This window comes from Balearica regulorum, chromosome 19, assembly GCF_011004875.1.
Source record: "Balearica regulorum gibbericeps isolate bBalReg1 chromosome 19, bBalReg1.pri, whole genome shotgun sequence".
Classification (NCBI taxonomy): Eukaryota; Metazoa; Chordata; class Aves; order Gruiformes; family Gruidae; genus Balearica; species Balearica regulorum.
Window position 1 is genome coordinate 2,295,240 of NC_046202.1, and position 14,023 is coordinate 2,309,262.

At 47.7% G+C, this 14,023-nt stretch overlaps 1 protein-coding gene across 1 annotated transcript in view; it reads right to left on the reverse strand.

Moving 5' to 3' along the window:
- Positions 1-551: 551 nt before the first annotated feature.
- Positions 552-14,023, reverse strand: part of AATF (apoptosis antagonizing transcription factor) — a 56,336-nt gene continuing 42,864 nt past the window's right edge. The window contains exon 12 of the mRNA XM_010313617.2: positions 552-1,745. Within this exon, the coding sequence (XP_010311919.2) occupies positions 1,682-1,745 (64 nt within the window). The 3' untranslated portion in view covers positions 552-1,681. The remainder of the gene's footprint in view (positions 1,746-14,023) is intronic.

Below are 14,023 nucleotides of genomic sequence, written 5' to 3' on the forward strand. Positions count from 1 at the left end.
GGAAGCTGTGTACTGGAAGGGAGCCTTAAATCTGTAATGATGAGGTGCAAAAACGATTAATTAGTGTCAGCTCTGCAGACAGCTCCAGGGACACACCGAAGTGCAACAATGCAGCTACTGAGAAATTCTTCCAAGAGGGGGGGAAAAAAAACAAACCCCAAACCAACAACCAAGAAAAAGATCTAACTGTGTGGCAGCACGTCTGGTTTCAAGCAGAGGCCACCTGGGGAGCAGGACGGCGGGAGCAGGGCACGGGGAATCGCCCTGCAGACGCTCACGGTGGGACCGGCTGCTCCTGTGCACTGGGGAAGCGCCGGGCGTGGAGCCGGCTGCCCTCCCTCCACAGTCATCTGTTACATACTGAAAAACAGAATCTATTTTTATTTACGTTTCATAAGAAAGAAAGAATTTAAAAAGTAGAATTTAGTTGCCCACTGAAAAGTTGGTAAGCCGCAACTTTATGCAGGGAGGAAAAAAAAAAAACCACCCCCAAACCCTTGTCTTACTATGACATTCCAAAATGGGGCTGTGCACTGATCACACTCGGACACTCAGTTTCCAAAGCATTTTAATTAGATTGCGGGAAACATAAACCACAGACAGTGCAGTTCATGTGGTCACAAGCAATGGCCACCTTGCACACGTATATATGCACATATTATTTACGCAAGCTAACGTCCCTTTCAGATTGATCACAGCAGGCCAACAAATTCCCCTGATGGGGATTTAATTTCCAGCTTATGACCTTTGGATATAAAAACCCCACACAACCCCTCATCTCCTCTGGCCAGTGCCACCTTCGTGCTGGCATCCTTCAACAGCGTGTCACCGTGAGGGTGAACACAGGACGGCTCAGAGTCATGATCAGCAGAAAAAAACCTGAGTGTACAGGATCAATGCCGGACTGAAAAATTCACCAGTATGTTCTGTCGGCAGAAGTAGCCCCAGACGCACCCCGTGCCGCGCTCAGCACGTCAGCTAACGTCCCTGTGTGCAGGAACGGGCGCGTGAACTGGGAGCGCCGGCTGTCTGCACAGAGAGCACCTTTTCTCTGTTTTAAGGCCATGTTAATTATGTAAATAACATTTAAATCCTCTTGACTCAGTGAAAAATAAAGTCGCACATTCCAGATATGCAGCCAATGACCGGAACTGCATGCTTAAACACCGTGTGCCCCCCCACCCCCCCAATTCCCCCCCCAGAAATCGCTAAGGCTTTAATAAAACGTGGGTGACCCCATTGCGGGGGGGGTGGGTCCCTGCCGCTCTGAATCGCGCGTCCCTCCCCCGGCAGAACACTGCGCCCGCGCTGAGCAGATTGCAAAATCAAGGTCAGGAATTTAAAGGGAATAGTTAAAAATGGACGGTCTTTGGGAGGAAGCAGAGTTCATTTTAAAGCACGAGAGGAGGGCGTCTAGCCAAGCTAAACATCTACCCCGCTCTCTCCTTTCTGAGCCTGGGTGATCTAGCAGTAACCGTGCCTGATGTTCCTTCAGTGAGGTTTTCAGCACCGAACCAGCAGCTGGAGAGACTTTGCTCTGGCAAAATCTTTAGGTGAGCACCCGAGAGCCGGGCCAGCAGCTGCCCCGACAGAGGAGATGCCACAAGAGATGCCACGAGACGGGGCAGCTCCTCGCCCGCCGGCCGGCCGGTGTGCTCAATCCTGGCGCGAAGGCCTGATGTTAATTCTGCTCGGGTTCTTCAGGACTCGTGGTTTTTCCAAACAGTGAACGATAAAGCTCCGTCCTGGGGAAAAGAGGGAGAAAAGTTACTTTTTTCAAGGTTGAAATGGAAGCAAGAGGCTGCCAGCAAAACCGTCCACTCCTTAAAATGAAAAGGCCTGGTATAATTAAAAATGCGTTCAACAATCTTTACTAATAAATACAGGCAAAGGGAAGAACTTGCATAAGACCAAGCACACACAGTACAGAAATATGTAAATATTTCAGTGTGGCTGGATACCATATCTCTAGAGAATGAGGTTTTCTGTAAGTTTGCCCTTTACAGACAGGCTCTTCAAGTAAGAAAACAAGATTGAATATTTTAATAGGATGTATGAGACCGCAGAGCCATAAGGAGGATTCAATCAGACAGTCTACGTGGGACTATAATTTAGTTTTCATACATTTTCTTGGACTTGACGGTACTTGAAAAACAATGAAAATGACCTAGCAACAAGATTCCAATTAATATCACATATACAGCAATTCTGATAACAGGAGCAAGTTTCCCTTTAAAAAAAAAAAAAAATAAAGTGGGCTGGAGTTATTTATCTTTAATTTTAGAACCAAAGTAACCTGAGAAGAGAGATGGGGGAAAGGAGAGAGCATTTTTTAAATCACATTTCTGGAAATCAACGAAAAAGCATTGGGAGAGCCTTCTTTTTTTAACAGACGCATTTTCTAAAGCAACAGCGTGTTGTAAGAGGACAGCCCACGCAGAGCGGAGTGCTGGTTACACAGAGGACAGGATTTTTCCCTTCCGCACACGCTAACAGCCATCAGGGTTATTAGAGAAGCACCAAACGATCCCATTGCCGTGGGCGCCCGGGAAAGCACCCGCTGCAGGAGCCGGGTCAGGAAAACTGTCAGGACAGGCAGAGAAGAGACTTCTCCACCGCTCAAGAATGAGTAAAACATGGCTTCAAAGGATGAAATTCAGACCTGACAGCAACACTGTGATTCTGGCTGCCGCCTCTATTAAGACCACAACGGGGACCACTCTCGCTAGGGGCTGCTTTGACGCCTCGCTCCTCTGCAGATCAATAAAAGATGGCAACTGGTTTGAAAACTGTCTGCTTCTTGCAGACACTTCCACTGGAGAAAGTTACTTGTCAGCCTCGTGAAAGAAGGAACTTCTCAGCTTTGACCAGTGATGGCAGAAAAACGCCAGCCATTAATCCCAGGAGGACGAGGAAGGAAGTGTCCGTTCCAGCAGTGCGGGAGGATGGACAGACGCGCACGGACCACTGAGACAAGAAACCGTTCTAATTCACAGGGCCACATCTCTCTAATTAATTTTCATTTAGAAGCTAATTTACCCATCAGCTGCTCTCCTTACCTAACAAAATGGTCGACACCATCTTCGTGTGCAAAGCTCAGCCAAGACTATGAAACCACAATTGGAGTTTCTGTGTTAAATCGGGAGCGTGCACAAAGGTTTTAGCAAGTTTAACACAAATGCAAAACTAAAACACTTCTAGAAAACCGAACAACTGATACATGAAAAGCCAAAAACTTCGAAACGTCAAAGAAAAAAGGAGGAGGGAGAGGAACACCTCACTCAAGCCTACAACATTTTCCATCTTTGCTATTAACTGATAAATATAACTCGCTTTTGCTGTTTCAACTGAGAAATCAGATGGCAAGCGGCACTACTGCCAACAAGGACATTGTGACTTTAAGGCTCCGTCAAATGATCGGAAGGAAAATGCAGAGTGATGCTATTTAGTCCTCCGACAATCACGGCCCTCCAGCCTTGCTTCGCCGGCTCGGCTCAGACCCCATCATTACACTGAGCAAACGTTTCCACTCGCGCTGCAATCTCGATGAAATTCCTGGGCAGCGCGCAGCGGTTCCTGTCCGCAGCGGGGTTCACGTGTCGGGAGCAGAGAGGGAAATGCTGAAACTGGTGTTTTGATAGAAGATCATTTCACACTCAGGTGGGCAAAGCTGACAAACACTTGCGGTTTGCTCCTGTCAGAGGAGGCTGAGCGGCTTGGGGCACTTTCAACGAAACATCACCGATTTCGTTCTCTCTCCCCTCTCCCTGGTATATGCCTCATTTTAAAAATGGTGACTTAATTGCACTGAGGAAAACAACCTAAGCACAATAAATGACAATACCAAGCGCACCCACTTTGCTGGTTTCCAGCCCCGGGAGCCACGCGAGGCCCCAGGCAGCGACAGGCTCCAGCCCGTTCCCTCCTGCGCCAGGAAAGCACCTCTGCAAGGCAGACCTGTCCCAGTGCCAGCAGGGTCTCGCAGTTCCTCTTCCCGGGATTGTTTCTATTTTCTCTCCCACCGTAGGGATGCTGCTGCTGCCCCGGCTCAGGGCTCGCAGCCTCTAGTCTGTGCAGCTCCTGCAGTTTGTTTGGTTTAATGCACGTGCTGGGCACAGGCACCAACCAGACAAGTTTGATTCTCAGCTATTAAATAACACCCAGCTCTCGCACACGGACTCACTCCCATCCCTTCGTGCTTTGCTAAGGAACAACATGGTCTCCACACGTTTCCAGCGCTCTCTATGCTCTCCCACAGATTTTGTGCAGCCAACCTAAACACCATTTCAGATCTGAGTCCTGATCCATCTCTGGCTCCGCAGACACGGCTGCTGCTCGGGAGGAGCCGCTGCTCCCACTGCACGTGGCTCCGCTGCCCTCCGCCAACGTGAGCTGCCCAGTGTGGAGATGTTCTTTGTCCTGGCTACAAACCCCACACTCTGGCCACTGAGTCATCTGGGTAACAAAAAAGACTGGGCTGAAGAAATCCTCTTTTGGAACCTGTGTAAGTGCTGCCAGGGGCACGAATCCACTCCCGGGCAGCCCGACCACTGCGCACGCTCACAGCAAACTGCATGCAGGTCTTCTGCTCCTCTTCCACACCCTGGGGCCAGCGAGCAATAGAAACTGCTTCTGTTTTGTCCACAAGCTCCACTCACAGGTAACAGGCTTCAAACCTTCCAGCTCCTCTGGCTGCTTGCCCAATGTACCTCGAAGGCATTCTGCAAAATTCAAAGACGACTTGCTCCCAACATCAGCTCCGCTGCGCAGAGGGGCTCCCGTCTGCGGTTTCTCTACATATGCCCTTCTCCTCTTATACATTCATTCTTTTACAGTCCTCAGTAGCTTAAGGAAGTTCAAATATAATGTGTGCATGCTGGGGAACCCCCCAGAAACTAGCCAAAGACAGCAAGAGTTTCTGTCTTCTCCCGGTGAGCAGGCAAAAGCCAAAAGTAACGTTTCTTTGCAGCCTGCCTTGGCTTGGTCCCACTGGTGGAGAACCAGTCTCTGCAGGTTTTTGTCTTCATTGTTATTTTTTGATAGTCTTCTGATGGGTACAAGAGTTCAGGGATCAATGCTGAATTTTCTCCAATCCTACAGATTTTCAATAAACAGTAACTTTTCAAGCAAGCAGGGAGACTTCAAGCAAGAATTTGTCTTCCCCGGCAGAGAAATTTGCCAGCACTGGCAGACTCCCACATTCACGCCCCAAGTTTCACGGCTGCAAAGAAGAGGGGTTGCACCCGCAGCCACGGGCAGGCAGGCAGGGAGGCAGGCAGGGAGGCAGGCAGGGAGGCAGGCAGGGAGGCAGGCAGGCCCTGCAGCACCAAGCCCAGCAACCCCACAGCCCCCATCCTCTCAGGCACGATGCTGGCAACCTCTGACGAAGTAAAAATTCAAGTGGAGCTGTTCGGATAACACCACAGCATGGGTAGACACCCTGGCAGAGAGTGACAGGAGAGGGGGGGAAATCAGGTAACCCCCACAAACAGAACAAATATTTCACCCTGAAAAAAAAAAAAATAATAACCCAACCTTTTTTTTCCTCTTCTCATCATCTAGGCTACCTTTCTTCTACAGCATCTCCCCTCAGCAGGATTTAACCATGCAGAGAGTAAAACTCATCAATCCTCCAGGTTTAACCTTGTCTCTGTTTCAATTCACCAGGGTAAGTGTGGATTTTAATACTTTCAGCCCCCTTAAGGCTACGCATAATGAACTTGGATTTTGGTTAAAAAATGTAAAATTTCTCTCCTCCACCCATATATATTAAACATCAGACTTGAGCCACTGAGTTGAAACAACCCACCCGACTGCAAGTCCGCTGTCTCCAGATGAAGGAAAGGTGACTTTAGCACAAAGAGGTACTGGTCTTAGCAATGTGCTGAGGAATAACCTATGCGAGTAATTAAGAGTACTTACACCTCAGGTAGAGAGTGAGGAAGAAGCAGGTCGATAGAGGGGTCTTCCTTGAATTAAAATTTAACTTACCCTTTATTGCAACCTACAAAAGCAAGTAATGAGCACTAACATTTTTATTTCTTTTAAACTGTCATTTAGGCTGTAGAGGGGATAATTACCTATTTCCACTGTAGTAAGGTTTTATCACCCTTAGTGAGGCATTTTCTAATTTAATATTTTTACTATATTATCATAAAACCTGTTTCTGGAAAAAATGATCACGAACCACACAGCCATTTGCCATAAAACATGTGTGTGTAAGTACCTTGGCTCAATTATTTATGCATTTCTTCTGAGCTGGCTCCAAAGGCAGAGGACGGCCCAGGTGCTGGAAGCACGGGGAGCGCTGTGCCCAGGCACTCAGCCCTGCCCAGCACCAGGGCTCGCTCCACGGGCCCTCACAGGCACCTGGAAAGTTTGAACAGCCCTTTCTTTCAACGCACCAGCAGTCTGAGACAAAAGGTACACGCACGGGAAGCATTTTTATTCTGCTCTCCGTGCCCTCGCGCCATTAGAAGAATCCTGGTTTCGGTGCAATTTGCAACTCGTCTGTGGCTACGCTGGTTTTGTGGGAAGAGCAAGGAAGGGATGCGCCTGCACTGCTCACCACCCCAGCCACGCTGCCGACCCTGGGGAGGGCATTCCCGGTGCAAGCCCCAAGCCGGCAGCTCGAGTGTCTTCCCATTCGCGGCTTAACACTTGCACAGCCTTGGCACGGTCACAGCAACGCTCCCGGCTGCGGGGAGCCCCCGCCACGGCGCTGCGACGTCAGCTTTGCAGACAAAGGACCCGGCCGCGCGCACAAGAGGTGCCAAGGCCAGGCTCAACCCCAGCCCCGTCTGCAGCCCCCCGCTCCACGCAGCGCAGAAATGCTGACTGGTTTCCCCACCGTGCAAACTGGGGATTTCATGTCAACAGCAGTATTTAAAAAAAAAAAATAACTGAAAGGAAGAGCTACTTCAGACAGTGAGCTTTGTATGCTAACTGACCAGTGGACTTCACCACCCTCCAAATCCCAGGTATTGCTACTGCACATGGTTTATAGGCAAATCCTTGCAACAGAGAGTGAGGAAACACACACACAGAGGGCAGGAGTGCCCTGGGCGAACGTTAATAGCAGTAGCACATTTGATAAATATATGAATCAGCCCAATATAACTCATAAAAACTGTTAACAGTTCCCCAGGAATCTACTTTGTCCATCTGCAGGAGCACTATTCCACCTAACACACAAAGGGGGACACAAGCACGTACCTGCAGATGGGAGGGGAGAATGGCTAATGCTGTACCATTTTGTTTGTTTAATTACAGTCATGTTACTTCTCTTTTTTTCAATATAGTTCTGTAAACCAGCAGAAGAACAATATTGCGGGGGGAAATTCAGTTTCTGGTGTTTTTTTTCAGAGTGCTCCTAATATAGCAATACTGCACAAGTCACTGCTGTGCTGTTTTAGTAAAACTACCCTCCAACAAATTTCTCTACCTTTTCCCATGTACCTTTTACTTCTTCTCTTCTTCCAGGCAAAAAAAAAAAAAAAAAAAAAAGATAATTTAGAATATGCCCCAAGCAGTATTGAAATAACTATACCTACCCCATTCCTACTGACACCCTCCATTGGGAACAATGAACCTTTAATTCACAAAAACTGGCAAAAGATAGAGCATGAACACCCATGAAGAAAGGGAGGAACAAAAAACACATGCCTCCTGATAAAAACTGAAGCTGGCTGTGGAACAGATGGCTGATCATTTTCTTGGAAAACTTTCTGCCTGTATGCTAAGAAATCTTTTGTCCAGCAGTGTGAAATTCAGATTACTAGGTGCCCAGCAAGCAGAGCAGGCACCCAGGAAGATAAAACAAGCTGAAGCCCTTTATTTCTCAATTTCTACTCAAAGGCATTACACTAAATCAGCACGTGGGGTGTGGGATTTGGCTCTGTATTCACACACCTTCCAACATTCCCCGCTCTGGTATTTCCGCAGCGACAAACCCATGCTACGGTCGATGACGCGGAGCAAAACAAGCAGTGGCAATCATCAAAGCAGAATTAAAATTCCCGTGTCTGTTAAAGCGATGGGCCTGAAACGTGGAGCAGAGCGCTGCTGGGTGCCTGGTGTGATGCGGTGCGGTGTGATGCGATGCGGTGTGATGCGATGCGGTGCGGTGCGATGCGGGCAGCGTGGCGCCGGCCAGGAAGGCAGGCCCACGAGATGGCACTCTCTCACTCGCTTCCCCACCATGGCCCAAAACCGAAGCGTGCAACTCCGGCTATAAATTACACGGCCAGACGGCTCTCATCACCATGCCCGGTGCTTGAAGGAGATTCAGAAAGGTCTGCCGCAATTCCCTCTCGCTCAGGCAGGTCAGGATTGGGTCCTTCAAGCCTGTGCAAATGCTTTTAGCCCCACGGCTTTAAATTATGAAAGGTGACATGTGACCTCTGGTTTGTCTCATGAGACCAGGCACAAGATTTATAAATATTTCAGAAAGCTGGTTCTTGCCCTAAACAAAGGGACTCGGCACATTTTGTGAGGCTGGATCTGGGGATGGGGTGGAGAGCAGGAGGACAGCAGAGAGACAGAAGGGCTGCTGCTCAAGGTACCGGCCCCCAAACTTAACCAGACCCGGGGGTCAGACCTGCCACCTCTGTCACCAGTGCTGACACTTCCCCCTTACACCAGCACGCAGCCATCTGCCCGTTCACCAGCCTGGAGCTCAGGACAACGTTAATGGGGGCAGAGATGGAACCTCTCTCATCCTCATTTTGGTCCCAATGGCTTTCACATTTTCATATGAGCTTTTACAGCACAAAGCATAAAAGATGTGGACAAGTGGCTGGAGAAGCAGCAAAACCCAGGGATGTGCAGAAACCTCCAGCTTGCTCTGCTGGCATGCTTTCCAGCAGCTTTAATTTCCCCATGAAATTCATAAAATGTTGCTTTCTCAGTCTCTGTTTTTAGTTGGGTATTTGAGCAGAGCAGCCACTGTGATGCTGCACGTGAAGTGCCCTGCGCAGACAGGCGCACAGAGGGGACCATTCTTTGTGTACCTTAACATCCCATATTCCTAGGATGATTTCCCTCTTTCACAGCTTGCCTGTTTTATAACAGATTTGATGCAGGAGAAGACAAATTGTCTCACAAAGGAAGGACGACAAATCATCTTGCAGCTCTTAACAGGTTATTTTTTTTTCCCTTTAAAAAGGAAATTTCCATAACAGAGGCGTCTGTCTTCTTACCAGGGATGTCAAACATCAAATGTTGGGACACGATGATTTCAGCCCATTGGCACTAACCGGGGTCACGTACACCACTTCACTACTGCCAGCCTCAAAACATACAAAACCTCCTTGTTCAAATACCAACCCTTCTAGCAACTCCAGTTAAAAGTGATATGGGATACTTAACTGCATCTACATGAGTTGACTTCTAAGGCTAAAAGTCAAAGGTTATGGGGATAAAATCCACCAAACAAAATGATACACAAAGGGCAGAATGATACTGAAGCCACGGTGCCGCGGGACCAACAGTCACGCCAAGCAGGTTTAGTTTCACAGGACAACACGGGGTGGGGGGGTTTGTCGGTTCCCAGTAGAGCTCAGGTCTAAGGTTCCTCACCACCGAGCACTCGGTTCCCGAATGAGCCAGCTCAGGGTGCGCAGTGGGCTACACATCACCTTCCCAAGAGAGTCCGTACATCTCCCCGCGGGACGCAAGAGCAGGGGGTTCTTCCAGAAGCCGCAGAGCCCAGGAGGGCAGCCTGCCCTCCCACCCACAGCCTCACGCCAAAAACACCAGTTTGCTCTACGATGTCAGAGCACTGCACGGTCTGAGAGACTGCGCCGCACGCCAGCGCTACTCTCTTTGTTTCCCAAAACAAAGCCAATACAATGCAGCACAACCTTTCTTCCGGGCTGTGTCTATATAAACTTAGAATAATTTTTCTCACACAGACACAGTCACACGAGGTTTGTGCTGCGCAGTACAAAAGGCGCTGGTTCAGTTGTTCCAGAAAGAAGGGTTTTGCCTCCTGTCAAGGACTTCTGTCGTGGTGAACGTACTGGATTGACAATCGCAGAGCCCAAATTCCTCCATTAATCTAGTCTCATGGTGTTTTAATACCCGAAGTACAAAGTGAGCTAAGTTAAAGGCTGGTATCTTACCAACTTTGGTGGTTTTTTTATTTTTTTAATATTAAACTCTTATGTCATACAAGTAAATTAATCTTTTAATACCAGGATTTCTTACTACGTACCCCCCTCTGCTTGCAGCAAAACACACTGTGACAAAGCAAGTGCACTAAGTCCAAGAGTGAGAATGCTGATTGGGAAAAAACACAACGTCCTGGCTGAATCCAAGGGAAACGCTCTAATCCAAACCTCGCTGGCAGCTGGATAATCTGTGTCTCAGTTCAGCTTCCCAGCAGGCACTGGGCTGCTCATGCAAGAACAAGAGTGGGCTGGATGCTCTTCCACCAAGCATGACCTGAGGCCAATGGGACAGCTGGAGTCATGGACTTGATTTCTTGCACTTGGCCATGGAATTTCAGGCAATGATTCCTGCCCTGAGCCCAGTTCTGCTGCCTTGCAAGTCTTCACTTCCAAAGTCAAACATAAAATGTACCACCACAGCTGTGGAGAGACTGTATATATACATATCTATGTGTATATATAGAGTCATCTATGCTAGACCACAGTATGCTGGAACTTGACCATATGCTAAAAGAAAAAAAAAAAAAAAAGTAGAGGAAACGCACCATGACCAGCCCTACAATGCACGGGTCGTACATGGGAGCTGGAAGAAGGGAGCCACAACCCAGACACGCAGCCCTAACTTGCAGCCCCAGTTGCCTGGGGTTCCTATAAACCAGGGCCATGACAAGAAGGTGACGTCCACCACAGGCAAACAAGTTATCTGGCTAAACTAACACTGTCAGCTGGTGGTGTACGATCGATACTGCCTGACGGCAGGGACCAGTTCACTAACTGGTGACAATCACAGTGTTGAGAGGTCTCAGAAGAACAGGGGAAATTTCCCCAGCTCCTGCAAAGGTGTCTGAGCCCCACATTGCAGGTGGAACCACATGGTTTGTCACAGTCCCATTACGGCCGTCGTCTTCCTTCTAATTCGGCTCGTAATGGATGCAAAGTCCTCCTCCCTAATGAAGAACCATTTGCCGAGGTAAAAAGCAACCTATCTAAAAGCCAGTATGTTCTCCCCCACCATCACTTAGTTATAAATCCCCAGGTTGAATTTCAGCTTGCACCTGAGAACACGTCTCTTTTGTCCTGCCTGACTTTACTGCAGAAAAGCCTCCTTTTGCCTCCCATTTCTGCACTGGGTGCCATCTTTAATGATGATGTATGGGTGTCCTTTTCCTCAGCGGTGCTGTGGGGAGGGGGTCAAACATGTGACACTGCCAGCATGTGTATCAACAGCAAATTATAAACCGTGTCAATCCAAGTTAATGCAAAGCTGTAATCCTCTTTAACAAGAGATCAAATCAGTGCCATGAGTTATGTTCATTCTGTAATCTGATAAGAAATAGAGTGAGCCTCTAATAAAAGAGTAATGAGAGCCCTTAATGATGCTGTTAAAAGGTAGCGCCAGTTAAAATATTGCTGTTGTTCCAGCTGATTAGATCACTGTTGCATATTTGCACAATCTTGTTTTACCTGTCAGAATAACCTGAGTCGTCTCGGGAGATAAAGGTGTTTGGACCAAACATCTGTGTCCTTAAAGAAAGTCTCTCCTGCATGTTACCGTCCTCCAGAGGTGAAATAATGATGTTCATCAAACTTAACAGTAATTTGATATTATACCTTTTTTTTTAAAGTGTCTGTGTTTAGTCTCTGTTCCACACACACACGTACAGTGCAGAGATCTGAAGATCTATATATCAAAGCTGACAGATATAACAAAACCAAAATCCACAGACAGCTCTTCCCAGGAACACAGACTTTACCTGACCTTGCCACAACTAGGCTGTTTATAGGATCTGCTCCTGCAGATACGGCAACTCTGCACGAACAGAAAATACACTAAAAATTGTCTGTGGACCTGCAGGCCTTCCGCGGGAATCTCTAGCCTCATTTGCCCATAAAGAAATAAATCTGTCCAGCACAGGAGCTTTCTGTGGGTGTACAGATGTCTGATCTGAAAACATGAGGCTGTTCAGAGCGTGGTAGCTGAAGATGTCTGCACAGAAAATCTGGATTCAACTACTGCTCTGGCCCAGACTTGCTGGGTCACCTTTGGCAAGTCACCGAGGCTCTCGACTCTCACAGATTTCTGGACTCAAATGCCTTTGGAGATACAGGCTCTCATTTCTCCATGCCTGATTTCCCAAAGTGTAAAACAGAAAAGATGACTGGCATCTTCCCACCTCTGTTGCACATGGTGGTACTGAAGGATAGTTAAATTAAAGATTATACCATGCTAGATACTGGAGCAGTGGGATCAGCGAAGTACCCTAGGTCGTGATGATGGGAAAAGCGTATTTCAAGGGAAGTCCAGTAAGTGGCACCCACATGATGCCACTCTCAAACCCAGGCAAAATCACAAACAGAGAGAGATCAACCCTGTTCTAATCCTGGGTAACTCCTGCCCGAGACAGCTACGCTCTCCTCTGGACAGCCACCACTGCGCAATTACATTCAAGCTTTCGCCTTCAAGTTCCTTGTCTTAGGGCAGGCCCATTTACATAGCAATGACCTTGGACCGATTAGAAAAACCTTGGCCCAAGAGTACTATAAATGTATTTAAGTCTATAAACATATACCCCAAGATAACCATAAAAATCACTTTCCAGTGTATGTTTTAAAATACTAGCAAAGAGGGGTTAAAATAAAGGAGGGCTCGAGGCCACCAGTGTCCCACACATTACAACATAATATATGTGAGCACAAGGTTAAACAGCCATGCCCATGCGTAGGGTGCATGAAAAACTGGCAAGTGGAAGATTAATTGCCTGCACGAATGCTATTATTCCAACCAGCAGCAAGAATAAGAAAGAAAGTGGCAGTGATGTTGACAAAGGCAGTTATTATACTTGTACGTTTCTTTTCTCAAATTCAGGCTGTAAAACAATTCTGGAGTGACTGTTCATCCCCTTCTCCATGCAGCGCTCAGGCTGTTTCTCTTCACACGCATTTGCTCTTTGTTTCCCCAGCCAGTGGCAGAAGCAAGTGATAAACTTGACGTGTCAGATCCCCACAGGTCCTGGGCATCCCACAGCCACGACACCACTGCACAGGGACCTTCAGGTGAGCGCTAGCAGTTCCTTGCACTATTTTATGGTCTCTCTGCACAGCCAGAATAGTGCAAAATGGCTTAAATGTACAGGAGAATCAGACCCCCAAGGTATTCCTAGGCTGCATTAGCTAATTAAATATACAGAAAACGGCACGGTATTGCAGTGCTACACAGACTTGTGCCTTCAAAAGCACTTACAGCAAGCAAAGCAAGACCGCAGTCACGGACAACTCCCCTCTGCTTTTGCCTCAGCGACACAGGGCTTGTGTAGTTTGTTGCCGGGAGGGAGGACTTGGCACAGCCAAAGCAGAACCAGAACTACTCCACCACTCGCACCCCCCGCACTCTGTGCCATCCCCCTAAGCTTCTGCCCGTCCACATCTGCACCTACATATTTATTTACTGTCATTTTCCAGGTATCTACCTGCCACTGTAGCCACTAGTAGAACTTAAAGGGAATGTTCTGCCAGCTCTGTTTCTACAACCCTTTTTATATACAGCTCACTGACACTTTAAAATTTCTCACACTACCAACACAGAGCGCCCCATTGTTCAGATGTGTATTTATTTTGGGGTCATGCCTTTTAAGTGCCTGACCAGAAAAAAAAATGGCTCAGAGCATGATCACATCACTGTGAAGTGTATACTTGCATTTTCAATCTAGTAATTCACACTTGCAAACAATAAAATTACCTTCTTCTGTCACAAAGGAAAGCTGTTATCATTATTGCTTCCCTCTCATGCGTACAGACCTGGTCCTTCCTTTTTAATTCACCTGCAGTCTAAAGCAGATGTTGAATTCTTCTTG